Raw genomic sequence first — 14,033 nt, forward strand, 5'->3', positions numbered from 1 at the left:
CTGGGCCCCTGCAGAATAACAGGAGAGGAGGGTATTCAGACACCAGAGGCCTGAAGCACCCTCTGCAGCAGGAGGAATTTCAACACATACTCACATTCTGGCTTCTAACTGCTACTCAGAGAAAACACACAAACCCACACACAACAACAACAACAAATGGGAAGACTTTCTTATCAACGCTATTGTTCTATTTTTTTAATTGAGTAAATTATTAACTAATTCCAGATGCAGATGCATAATATGATAATATTATTAACTTGAAAAGCTTAAGGGATTAGCTGATAAGATCCAGAAAGACCACTGGTAGCTTCTGGATCAGAGGGAACGATTACTCCCCTCAAAATTATGGTGGGAACCCACACTTCTCTGATGCACCCCTAGGAATGCCCTAGGCTGCATCGTTCATAGGGAAATTTGTCCGGCATGAAATTGGAGAATGGTGGGGTGCAGGACAGTGAAGCCTGCTGATTTGTACTCAGGGGTAGCCATTCTCCCTTCTTTGGACCCCTAGGAAACTGTTTTGACATGTGGTCTGCAGCAGTTTCACACAACTGGTAAACTACATCATTAGTATTCAGCAGTACATTCTTCTTTTCCGCAAAAAAGTCAGCTAGTGGTGGTGGTGATGAGGGGAGGGTGGTCCTTCATGCCAAGTAATGGATTCAGTTGAAAAATAGAAACCACAGGCAGGTCAGGATTGCACACAAGATGAATTATCCTAAAAACATACCTTTGGAATAAGGAGAATTTAAAGTGGACTAAGGTGGACAATGGATATGCTAAGGGGTGGTGATGAAATTAACTATTATTGGTAGGTGGGGTGGCTCATGCCTATAATCCCAGAACTTTGGGAGGCCAAGACAGGTGGATCATTTGAGATCAAGAGTTAGAGACCAGCCTGGCCAACATGGTGAAACCCCATCTCTACTAAAAATAAAAAATTTGCTGGGCATAGTGGTGTGCAATTTTAATCCCAGATACTTGGGAGGCTGAGACACGAGAATTACTTGAACCTGGGAGGTGGAGGTTGCAGTGAGCCGAGATCCCACCACTGCACTCCAGCCTGGGTGACAGAGCAAGACTCTGTCTCAAAAAACAAACGAACAAACAAACAAACTTTCATTGAGGTTACAGGTATCCCTCCATTGGCTAAAGGTGTATACAGCTTTCCAGCAAAGCTCTTGTTAAATCTGGGCCTCTGAGACACAGTTGTGGTTTGAACCTGAGTGATGTATAATGCTGGCTAGTAGCTAACTGCAACTATAACCTCCTGCTAGTGGGCTTTGGGTTCTTGCCTAGAATTCTGCTTGGTTTTAACTTGCATTGTGGCCTGTTTGTCCACTTTTCTTGCGAGGAAAAGGGAAGGAAAACAAGCAAGCTTTTTTTTTTTTTTTTAATTTCAATGAGTTTCTTGGCTAGGAGTAAACACCTCATTAATTTTAAAGATATCAGCCCGCAAACATTATTAATGCAGCCCGAATAATGGAGAGCATTAAAGGGAAATGTGAAGGAGTAGCATATGCAAGGTGGAACACAGTCACCTACCAGGCGCTCCTGAGAACACTGCACACACCATTACCTACACTGCACGCAGGAGACAAACACGGACGAGAGACAGGGCAGGTAAACAAGGGCGTGTGCTTGCATGCACAAGCACACGTGCACACGCACACACACACACACACACACTCTCTCTGTCTCCATAGAGCAGCTATTATTTGTAATTATATGTCACCCTCCTTCACCCTAAATGTTGATTCGTTCATAGCAGCTGAAGGTTTTCTATATACTATCTCCATTCTAATTATGATGAACAGAGACAGATAAAAGGTTGTTTAATGGAGGGGAGGCATCCCTGGATCTCAGAACCATGGTCCAGTTCCTCTGCTCTCCTCACTGCCATGCTTCCTCCCTGGGTATGTGTTGAAGTGGAAGCGTGCTGGAGGCAGGTGTGATTTGATTTCATGCTCTTGGAATGTTTCCATGGGTCCCTCTGCCCTGAGGGTGAACATGGGTTATTTATAGCAAGGCTGGCTTCCGCCCTGGTTCTCAAGAGCACAGTAGGGAGAGAATCCTGAGTAGAGTCATATTTGGTGGGGCAGGAAGTCAGATTCAGGAGCAATTCTGTAGCTGTAGAAAGACTAAAAGTAGATTCAGAGACTATCATGGTTCTCTGCTTCCCAACCTCGTTCAGTCTCCATGGCTTCCCATTTCTGCTCTGTGAACGGCACCCAGGCTCATTGTATTCTCTTACTCCATACCAGACATCCCACTCTGAATTTAGCAACCAAGTCACCTGGGTTTTCTTCAACAGCCCTTGGCCAATGATGTGAAATTTAGAGCCTGATTCTATGTCAACACTGGGCCTGCCAGTGTCCTGATAGCAAAAGACCATTTCCTCTTAATCTAATTGCCAGCTGCCTCTCAGTCCAGGCTGCCCAGTAGGAGGTTGGGGACAGGTAGGACAGGCAGGAGAAGCAATGATCTATTCTAAATTCATCATTGCCCTTGGCCTGAGGTACACTGCTGCCATTTATACTAAATCAAGTCCTCCGGATGCCCTATGAGTTTTAGCTAATGTGCAATCATAGCTGCCGACTTTGGGACATGAATTGTTTATCAGAGGACACCGTGGATGCTTTGGAGTCAGGCTACATTCCACAGGGGGCCCAGAACACAGGCACTTCTTCCTACAAAGATGTCTGTGTGCCACCTGGGACTTGGTCCAGCGGCCATGGGAGGGGAGGTTTCCTCCAACATATTATTGGAGGTGCTGGTTCCCAGAAACAGTAGGGTGAGCTTTTCATTCTGCATGGCAGTGTTTTTTTTTTCTTTAAAGAATGAGGGTAGAAGTGGGAGGAGGCAGGAATATAATTTAGAAACTCGTGTTGGATGGAAAAGGGTGGACAGCTGTGGAAACTAAACCAAGCCCAACCACGGATATCTTCACACCAAGTAAAGTGTTCGTTTGGGCAGGAATTGGGGTGCCCACAGGGTGTCCTAGAAAATGCAAAGGGACATTTGGGAAAGAAAGGTGCTCCATTTAGCCTCTTTTTCTCTCATAATTTTCCTTTCTAGATTAGGTAGAGTAACTTTATTGAGATAGTTACTGAATGCAGCTCATAAACTTGACAGAAGATCAAGATCCTTCTAAATGCCAGCAGATCATATGAGAGAGAGACAGAGAGAATTTAGAGTCCTAGATATTTTTTCTGGGTCACTCAAGTGATTTGGGAATCACAGACTGACTTCCTACTAATCCGGCACAACCCATAGTCCAGATGCAAGCAACTTCGACTCCGGTGCCTAAATGGCAGCAATGTTCCTGTTCTTTCGGAGTTGGGAATGCTGGGAGGGGCTTTGAAGAGGAGGAAAATGGGCTTCTGTATGAAGCGGAGTCTGGGCGTCAAAATTCCAACTATGTCATAAAGACGGTCATGCGAAATTGAGTACTGGTGGGGTCTACCATCAAGGAGGCAATTAGAGGCTAACCTTGGGGCCTATTCCATCTCCAAGGAGCTCTCCACACACACATTCTGAATTAGATTGATCTCTTTCATTAACATCAATAGGCTCCAAATACCTTTGTGTACTTATTATTACCTGGCTTTAATGGATAATGAAATTGTGGCATAATATTGCTAACACCTGAAGGGTGTCTAATGGAGAACATGGACTGAAACTAAAGTGCTTTCTCTTCCCTTTCTGTGGAATTTAAAGGCACCAGCTCCTTTAGTCCATTAGAAATGATGGGCTGTGGGTAGGGGCAGTTTTGCGGAGAGCAGTGTCTCACTGAGCAGGTGACATGCCTTCTCCTCGGCAGAAGCAGGAGTCACTGCTTCTTGCATGATCTGAAGAGAGGCAGCCCTGAGAAAGACTGACCTCAAGAGGATAGCCCCTGTTTGGGCTAACTCCACACTCCCATTGCATTGGAACTAAAAGTAGCATTATGACCAGACTCCGGTACAATTCGGTGAACATCTTTCAAGTTCTTATTATGTGCCAGGGTCCATGGTGAACACTTAGGACGTAAAGATGAATAAATGAAGGCTCCCCACGGATCCCAAAAATCTGCCCAGGGAGACATAATAGCACTAATCACAAAGCTGAGCACTTACTCTATGCCAGGCACCATTTTAAGAGTTTATACCTGTAATCGTCACATCCCCAGGAGATGGGTGCTCCAAGCATCTGCAATTTTACAAATAGATGAATTCAGGTGCAGAGAAGTTAAGTAACTTACAGGAGGCTTCAGGGTGACTGGTGGAGCCTGGACTTGAACCCAGGCAACTTGACTCCAGAAACTACATGCCTAATCCTACATCATGCTGACACACAACTAAAGGCAGTGCAGTAGGTTCCAGTCCGTTCTTTGCCATTCGCCCACTGTGCATTACTGGGCCAATCGTGTGTATTGGTGTTACAAGGCTGCCCTAGCAGAGTGCCCCAAACTGGGTGGCTCAAAACAACAGAAGTGCATGTTCTTGCAGTTGTGCAGGCTGTAAATCTGAAATCAAGACTTGGGCAGGGTTGGATCCTTCTGGCATTCTGAGGGAGAATCCGCTCCTTGCCTCTCCTCTGGCCCCTGGTGGTTGCCAGGAACACTTGGCGTTCCTTGGCTGGTAGATGCATTGCTCCCATCTCTGCCTCTGTCTTACGCAGCCTTCTCCTTGTGTGTCTCTTCTTTTCTTATCATAACTCCAGTCACATCGGACTAAGAGCCCACCCGACTCCAGTGTGACCTCATCCTACTTTAGTACATCTTCAGTGATCTCGTTTCCAAATAAGGTCACATTCTGAGGTTCCGGGAAAGATATGAATTATTGGGGGCCCTCTTCAACCTAGCAGAGGCTGCCACACGAGATTCACTTCTGCTCCACGTGTTAAATACATCCAGCCCCATCCCAACATCCCCCAAAGTTTAACCCAGCATCATTCCAGTGTCAACTCTAAGTCCAAAATATCCTCTTAATATAAACTCGAAAAGTCTCAAGTCTCATTGTTTAGATTAGCTAAAGCAGGTATGGACCCCGATTATGGTCCATTCTGGGGCAAAATTTCTCTCCCCCAACAGACTTGTGAAACACTCAATCACCAGAATCGGGTTCCTGATCCTACAAGATGGGATAAGGGCAGGGAACTGTCTTATTAATGGTACTAACTTCAGTATTTAGGATAGTACCAAACAACCTCTTCACGCTCAATTAATGTTTATTGAACAAAGGAATAAAGGGCTCTGATGATCCAATGAGATAAACAACAAATTTCTGAAAACTGTGTGATGAAATTAGAGTTTCTTTAGGCTGCACTGGGTTTGCAGAGAAATTAGTCCCGGCCTGGAGCAGTGGCTCATGCCTTAATCCTGGCACTTTGGGAGGCCGAGGCAGGAGTTCGAGACTGGCCTGACCAACATCATGAAACCCCTAAAAATACAAAAATACAAATTTTTTTTCCTACTAAAAATACAAAAATTAAAAATAAAAAAATTTGTATTTTTCTACTAAAAATACAAAAATTAGCTGGACATGGTGGCCAGCGCCAGTAATCTCAGCTACTCAGGAGGCTATCTAGCTTTATGATTCTATAAGGCCAAAAAGTCAAGAGATGTCTTTGTTTTATGTTACAGCAGAAGCTAATTGTCCACCCTTGTCCCTGAGTCTTTTCCCTCTGCCTTCATTTACTGTTGACATCCAGTGAGGACGATCTTTCTGAAAGGGTCAGCTACATAATATGCAGGGCTTAGTGAAAAATGAAAATGCAGGACCCCTGATTCAAACAGTATTAAGAATTTCAAAATAGCACCAGTGGAGCACTAAACCAAGTGCAGGGTCCTTTCAAGAGCAGGCTCTGTATGACGACACTGGCTGCATATCCGTGAAGCCCGCCTACCTTCTAACCTCTCAGCTCTTCCCACACCTCTTCCTCAGCTGATTTCTCGGGGATCATGTGGTCTGAAAAAGCTGTGCTTTCTTGGAAATCAGGGACCTTGAGGGGCCGCACCACCCATGTCCAGCTCTGTCCCAGACTTAGATTTGCTGTCATATCAGCCTCTGGGTAGAGAGATGTCATCTCAGCTTGACATAGGGACATCTCAGCTTGACATAGGTGTTCTTGACATAGGGACTTTTTTTTTGAGACGGAGTTTCACTCTTGTTACCCAGGCTGGAGTGCAATGGCGTGATCTCGGCTCACTGCAACTTCCACCTCCCTGGTTCAAACCATTCTCCTGCCTCAGCCTCCTGAGTAGCTGGGATTACAGGCATGTGCCACCACACCTGGCTGATTTTTGTATTTTTAGTAGAGATGGGGTTTGACTATGTTGGTCAGGCTGGTCTCAAACACCTGACCTCAAGTGATCTACCGCCTTGGCCTCCCAAAGTGCTGGGATTACAGGCATAAGCCACCACACCCATCCTGTCTCCTTGATTTTGAGTCTGGGCTCTTTCTGCTTAACCAACATGCCTTCTTGCACTTTGCTTATATTTTTCTTCCCCTTCGTGTAGTATTTGCCATGAAGTCTCTAGGGAGCATTCCCGTTTCTACCCTCCAGAGTCAGCAGGCGTGGTCATCCCCTCACCCTGACCCCACAAGGCCAGATCACCAATAGCTCAGAGTGGGCCACAACACAAAACCCCCATGGACTCTGGCCACTCGACTCCCTCTTTCCTGCCCCGCCTACCCACAGCCATCTCAGTCACTGCATGGTGACAGGAGCTAGATGGGGGCAGGCTGATGACAGTTATTTTGTTGTTGCTTTTCTTGTTGACTGCACTTTGGTAGAAATGTGTTTTCTTTTCTTTTCTTTTTTTTTTTTTGGTATTATTGAGATGAAATGAAAGTATTAGAAATGTGTTTTAACCAAATTATTGCAAAGCAGTGAGCTTCGCTCTGGTTTAGGTATTTGCAGCCAATTATGGTTTAATGTGAACGGCAACAGCCAGACAACAATCTGCCAAAGAACTCTGGGCTGCCAAGCTCCACAGAGTCGGGATGTGCTCCCAGACCCAATGACTGGAGAGCCCCCACTCTCATCAGCAAGGTGATGTTTCATCTCCCCTAGCCAAGCTCTTCCTCCAGCACCTCCTGCTCCATCGCTGGCCTCTGCACTCCATCTCTGCCCTGGCTCATTTCTTTGTGATACTCTTCTCTAGCGGGAATGGGGATGAAGGAGAAGAACGCTGCACTCAACTCAGAGGTCTAGTCAGGTCAAGAGTTGTAGTTATCCTGTCCTGGGAAGGAGCTTGGAATCGGAAGATGTGGGGGCACATCCCAGCTCTGTCCTTTACTCAACTTACTCACTTAAGGGGGCTGAGCTTTCCTTTTGAAAATCTATAAAGTGGAGGCTATTACCTACCAAGTTTGCAGTGAGGATTAAATAAATCACACCGTATGTGTGAAAGTGTCCAGCACACTGTCTGATACGTAGTGAGCAGTTCATTGTTTGGTGAATCAGAGAAATGGGAGATATCAAATGTTATTTTTGTCCACATCCAAGAGCAAAGGGCCCAGGAATACTTATTTGTTCAATAAATATTTATTGAATACCCACTATAAGTTAGGTCTTATTTTTGGCCCCTTGGGGGATTATCATTACCCCAGCGATGGGATGAGATGACAGTCCAGGCCATAGTGGGGAAGCAGCCCTGCCGTTCACTCATTTCTCTTTAGGAAGGATGAGAATACAGTATGTGCTTATTAAAGACACTTTCCATCATCATCTCAAAGAAGTGAGGTATAAAAAATGGCAACAAGGCCGGGCGCAGTGGCTCACGACTATAATCCCAGCACTTTCGGAGGCCAAGATGAGTGGATCACAATGTCAGGAGTTCAAGACCATCCTGGCCAACATAGTGAAACCCTGTCTCTACTAAAAATACAAAAAAATTACCAGGTGTGGTGGTGCAGGCCTGTAATCCCAGCTACTCAAGATGCTGAGGCGGGAGAATTGCTTGAACCCAGGAGGTGGAGGTAGCAGTAAGTGGAGATTGCGCCACTGCACTCCAATCTGGATGACAGAGCAAGACTCCATCTCAAAAAAAAAAAAACATGGCAACAATAGTAGTTTTATGGCTCAAATTCCAAGCTACAAGAGCCACCCAGCAGCTCTGTGTGGTCAGCACAGTGCAGGCCAGCAGGACAACTTCAGGCGGCCCCCACTGAGACCCACTCCTTCACCCCCCACATCTGTGCTCCTGGAGACTGAGCTGTGGCTTGCAAAGATGGGACCCCTGGTCATGTTTGGCCAGTGGGGAGAGAGGGTGGGCCGGGAAAGTAGTGGCAGGAGATGGGAGAAGGGAGGAGGGCGAGTGGGGGTACTTAGCTCTCCATTTCCCTCCCAGTGGAGTCAACACCAGGCAGGCTAAGAGAAGCCATAGGTCTTATCTGGTAGCCTCTGCACAGCTTTCTCTTCAGGTCTAGTCACCACTCCAGCCCTTGGCTCCTTCAGACCTAAGGGTGATAATAGCTCACCCAGTCCCCCAAAAGCCCTAGGGTCTGCCCTCCATCTTGTGATTTCCCTATAGCATGCTCACACCTTGCAAACAGTCTCTTAATTGAGCCCTCTTCAAACTTCCCAATTTAACTGTGCAATTTTTCCTGCCGAGAATGATAGGCACACAGGTGCTAAGGAGATAGATTAAACCAAAAAGTAATACAATAGGCCAGGTGCGGTGGCTCAAGCCTGTAATCCCAGCACTTTGGGAGGCTGAGGCAGGTGTATTACCTGAGGTTAAGAGTTCAAGACCAGCCTGGCCAACATGGTGAAACCCCACCTCTACTAAAAATACAAAAAAGCCAGGCATCGTGATGTGTGCCTATAGTCCCAGCTACTCAAGAGGCTGAGGCAGGAGAACTGCTTGAACTGGGGAGGTGGAGGTTGAGCTGAGATTTCACCATTGCACTCCAGCCTGGACAACAAGAGGGAAATTCTATCACACACACAAACACACAAGTAATACAATACATTGCATAAGTGGTTTCAGAAGGAAAATTTTAGTTTTGAAACAGTTTCTCACTTACTAGCTGTGTGAGTTTAAACAAGGAACTCAACCTCTTTGAAACTCAGTTTCCTCATTTGTAAAATGAAGTTAATGATACCCAGCCTTAAAGTTGTGAAGACTGAATAGGTTAAGTTTATGAACCACTGAGTCTGGTCCTGTCACACAGCAAGTGGTAAGTAAATGCTAGCTGCTGCTGCTTATTATAATTATTAATATATTAATAATAGTGCTATGTAAAACTTAAAGGATTTTTTCTCTTTTCTAAACCACAAAGTAACCTCAAACATATTTCTAAGATAAATTACACAGAACTTTTTTACATTATGCAAAGACGTTGGAACTTCAGAAAGCTTTCCTGGCTTTGAATTTAGCCAGATCTGAGTCTGCTGGCCTAGATTCTCTTTTCATCAGATTGCTTGTCCCTGGCCAGGTGGTGATGCGCAGGCACCCCCTCGTCTACGTCGTGAAGCTGCTGATTCCCAGCATCTTTCTCATGCTGGTGGACCTGGGGAGCTTCTACCTGCCACTAAACTGCCGAGCCAGGATTGTGTTCAAGACCAGTATGCTGGTGGGCTACACCGTCTTCAGGGTCAACATGTCCGACCAGGTGCCACGGAGTGCAGGGAGCACCCCTCTGATTGGTAAGCAGTCTTGGGGTTACTGGACACTCATCTTATATGACCTGTCAAAGATCTGATGCTGGCCAGGCGTGGTGGCTCACGCCTATAATATCAGCAGTTTGGGAGGCCGAGGCTGGAGGATCACTTGAGCTCAGGAGTTCAAGACCAGCCTGGGCAACATAGTGAGACCTTATCTCTGCTAAGAATTTAAAAAATCAACAGGGCATTCAGTGTGTACTCATTGCAACCTCCACCCCCTGGGCTCGAGCAATTCTCCTGCTTAGCCTCCTGAGTAGCTGGGATTACGGGTGTGTCACCACCATGCCCAGCTAATTTTTGTATTTTTAGTAGAGACAAGGTTTTACCGTGTTGTCCAGACTGGTCTGGAACTCCTGACCTCGGGTGATCAGCCCACCTCAGCCTCTCAAAGTGCTGGGATTACAGGTGTGAGCCACTGCACCCAGCCTATTTGTTTTTATCCCCAATTTCAACCAATTACCCAAAGTGAGCCATTGATTTCAGCTTTTCAGGAAGCTGAGGCAGGAGCATTGCTTGAGCCTAAAAGTTTGAGTCTGCAGTGAGCTATGATCCCACCAGTGCCCTCCAGTCTGAGTGACAGAGCAAGACCCTGTCTCAAAAAAAAGAAGGATAGGAGAGAGGAGGGAAGGGGAGGGGAGGGGTGGGGAGGGGAGGGGGCCAGGTGCAGTGGCTCATACCCATAATCACAACACTTTGGGAGGCTGAGGTGGGAGGATTGCTTGAATGCAAGAGTTCAAGACAACATAGTGAGGCCTTGTCTCTACAAAAAATAAAAAAAATTAGCCTACTGTGGTGGTGTGTGCCTGTAGTCCCAGGTATTCAGGAGGCTGAGGTGGGAGAATCATTTTAGCCCAATAGGTTAAGCCTGCAGTGAGCCATAATTGTACCACTGCACTCCAGCCTGGGCAACAGAGCAAGACCCCGTCCCTAAAGGCAAAAAAATCTGATGCTGCATTTTAGACTGGGGGCTAACTGCACCTCTTCTGGCTTCTCTCAGGGTACTTCTTCACGGTCTGCATGGCCTTCTTGGTTCTCAGCTTAGCTAAGTCCATCGTGTTGGTCAGATTCCTCCACAGTGAGCGGTGTGGTGGGCAGGAGCAGCCCTTCTCGTGCCTCCGAGGGGACACCAACGCTGACGGGACTAGAGTGGAACCCAGGGCCCAGGGTGCTGCGGTAACAGGTGTGTCAGGAGCCTTGTGTTTCTCCCGTCTGGCTTGATCACCTTCAAAATTCATTCCTGTGGTGATGTACTAGGTACTGTTGGCCTATGTGAAAAATCTGAAACAGCTGCTTCTTAGCCTGGGTGCAGCGTTTTATATGCTCTCTCTGGAGACTGAAGGATGTCTCCTGCTGGCTTTCTAGAAAGTCTCATTTTGTTGTTTTTTTTGTTTGTTTTGGTTTGGTTTTTTGAGACGGGGTTTCGCCATGTTGCCCAGGCTGGTCTCGAACTCCTAGGCTCAGGTTATCTTCCCTCCTTAGCCTCCCAAAGTGCTGAGATTGCAGATGTGAGCCACTGTGCTCAGCTGAAAGCCTAATTTTGGCTTGAAGGTCAGGCCCTCAGTTCTCTTTGTTTGTTTTGATGGAGTCTTGCTCTGTTGCCCAGGCTTGAGTGCAGTGGTGCAATCTCAGCTCACTGCGGCCTCTGCCTCTCAGGCTCAAGCTACTCTCCTGCCTCAGCCTCCTGAGTAGCCAGGACTACAGGCATGTGCCACCATGCCTGGCTAATTTTTGTATTTTTAGTAGAGACAGGGTTTCACCGTGTTGGCCAAGCTAGTCTCAAACTCATGACCTCAGGTGATCCGCCCGCCTCAGCCTCCCAGAGCTGGGATTACACATGTGAGCCACAGTGCCCAACTTGTTTGTTTTTATCCCCAATTTCAACCAAATACCCAAAGTAACTGAGCCATTGATTTCAGCATAGTGAAGTGCTGGCATGTACATGCACACACGCACACGCGGAACTCATGTATATTTAGGTTCTAGTTGCTTAATGTGAACAAGTATAAGAATAATCCCAGCCCCTAAAGCTACTGAGTCCATTTGGGCTGACCTCTAGCGGAGCAAATCTCCTGAACGGATCTAGCACACATACACCCTGGTTATATAATACAGCTCTGACGTGTTCTCCGAGGCCTCCTGCAGTATAGCCTTGCTTCCCCTAATCGGGTGGGGAGAGTACCCCACCCAAACCCAACCCACTGCTCAGTTCCACCCACAACTTTCCTTGAAGGATGAGGCCATCAGCTTCATGAGAAAGTCCAGGTGGGTCTTGGTAGTCCCTGGCTCACCCAGGGTGTTTTCCTCCATCATGCAGAGTCCTCACTCTATGGAGAGCACCTGGCCCAGTCAGAGACCCTGAAGGAAGTCTGCGCCCAGCTTCGATCTATCAGCAACTACCTCCAAACTCAGGAGCAGACAGACCAACAGGAGGTAGAGTGGCTGGCGCTCCTGTGCCGCTTTGACCAACTGCTCTTCCGAAGCTACCTTTTCATGCTGGGGCTCTACACCATCACTCTGTGCTCCCTCTGGGCACTGTGGGGCGGCGTGTGAAGACCGAAGTGTTCTGAGCTCAACAATTGTGCTGGCACTTAAGGCAGAGAGGAGGGGAGTAACAGTGGGTTAAAAAGCTTTCTGGGTCGGGTGTGGTGGCTCGTCTATAGTCCCCGTGCTTTGGAGGCCCCGGCAGGAGAGATTGTGTGAGTCTAGGAGTTCGAGACAAGCCTGGGCAACATCGTGAGACCCCCATCTCTACCAATAAATAAATAAATAGCTGGGCATAGTGGCTCATGCCTGTAGTCTCAGCTACTTGGGAGGTTGAGGTGGGAGGATTGCTTGAGCCCAGGACTTCAAGGTTGCAGTGAGCCATGATTGCACCACTGCACTCCAGGCTGGGCGACAGAGCAAGATCCTATCTCAAAAAAATAACATAAAAAGCTATCCATCTTCATTGCCTCTCCATTGAGTCCAGGTTCATATATCTAATAGTCTGCTATGTGACCCAAGAATCATGCATTCATGATGAAAATGTATAAACAGGATGAGGTATACGGTAAAAAAGTAAACCTCCCTTCTTATCCCAGTCCACTCACTCAAAGTAACCACCATTAGTAATTTCTTTCAGAAAATGTCTAGGCACAAACATGCATATATGTATGCTTAAGCAGTTTTTTTTTTTAAGTGTAAGATGGCGCCATCTTCCAGCCCTGCCTTCGCCATTTATTCAGTCACTCATTCAACAAAACCTTTACTGAGTATTGATTAAGTCCTAGGCATTAAGTTAGGTACACCAGAGAATTCTAAATAAGTCAGCACAGATTATTATTCACTTGATTTGATTCCCATGGTCAACCTGGTACCAACCAATTACAGCATAAAACTCCTGCCATGGCCGGGCGCAGGGGCTCACGCCTGTAATCCCAGCACTTTGGGAGGCCAAGGCAGGTGGATCATTTGAGGTCAGGAGTTCGAGACCAGCCTGGCCAACATGGTGAAACCCCATCTTTACTAAAAATACAAAAATTAGCTGGGCATGGTGGCACACACCTGTAATCTCAGCTACTCGGGAGGCTGAGGCAGGAGAATTGCTTGAACCCGGAAGGTGGAGGTTGCAGTGAGCTGAGATTGTGCCACTGCACTCAAACCTGGGTGACAGAGCCAGATTCCATCTCAAAAAAACAAAATGAAATAAAATAAGAAACTTCTTGCCATATCCCTCACCTTTTGAGGCTCTTGTTACTACTTCCCAGCTAAGTCCACTGCTGCCACCCTCTTCCTGTGCCTCTTCAGCGCAGTGTATCCCCACCGGACAGAACCCCGGTGCCAAGGCTTCTAAGCGCAGTCTAGCACATCATTTGGTTCACACGCCAGGGGCAATGCATGGGTGGGAGGACAGGCATAGCCCATGGTCCTTTGCTTCAAGGAAATTATAATCCACTGTCCCTGAACTAGTCAGCTAGTGTTGCCACAATAAAATATTACACACTAAGTGGCTTTAAGAGAGATTGATTTTCTCACCAGTTGGGAAGCTGGAAGCCCAAGATCAAAGTGCCAACACGTGGGCTTTTTCTGAGCCCTGTCCTCAGCTTGCAGGCTGCTGTCTTCTTGCTGTTTTCATGTGACCTTTCCTCTGTGCCTGCTCATCTCTGCATCCAAATTTCCTCCTCTAACTAAGGCACCAGTCATGTTGGCTTAGGGTCCATCCTAGTGACCTCTTTTTTTTTTTTTTTTTTTTTTTTTGACGGAGTTTCGCTCGTTACTCAGGCTGGAGTGCAATGGCGCGATCTCGGCTCACCGCAACCTCTGCCTCCTGGGTTCAGGCAATTCTCCTGCCTCAGCCTCCTGAGTAGCTGGGATTACAGGCACGCACCACCATGCC

General features: G+C 47.0%; 1 protein-coding gene across 1 annotated transcript in view; it reads left to right on the forward strand.

The window, feature by feature from the left end:
* The window catches only part of HTR3B (5-hydroxytryptamine receptor 3B), a 39,567-nt gene extending 26,531 nt beyond the window's left edge, over positions 1-13,036 (forward strand). The window contains exons 7-9 of the mRNA XM_012470636.2: positions 9,430-9,640; positions 10,656-10,838; positions 11,973-13,036. Of these exons, the coding sequence (XP_012326059.1) occupies positions 9,430-9,640; positions 10,656-10,838; positions 11,973-12,208 (630 nt within the window). The 3' untranslated portion in view covers positions 12,209-13,036. The remainder of the gene's footprint in view (positions 1-9,429; positions 9,641-10,655; positions 10,839-11,972) is intronic.
* The last annotated feature ends 997 nt before the right edge of the window (positions 13,037-14,033 follow it).

The sequence above is a fragment of the Aotus nancymaae genome, unplaced genomic scaffold (assembly GCF_030222135.1).
Source record: "Aotus nancymaae isolate 86718 unplaced genomic scaffold, 86718_ANA_hifiasm-v0.15.2.pri h1tg000012l, whole genome shotgun sequence".
NCBI classification, from domain to species: domain Eukaryota; kingdom Metazoa; phylum Chordata; class Mammalia; order Primates; family Aotidae; genus Aotus; species Aotus nancymaae.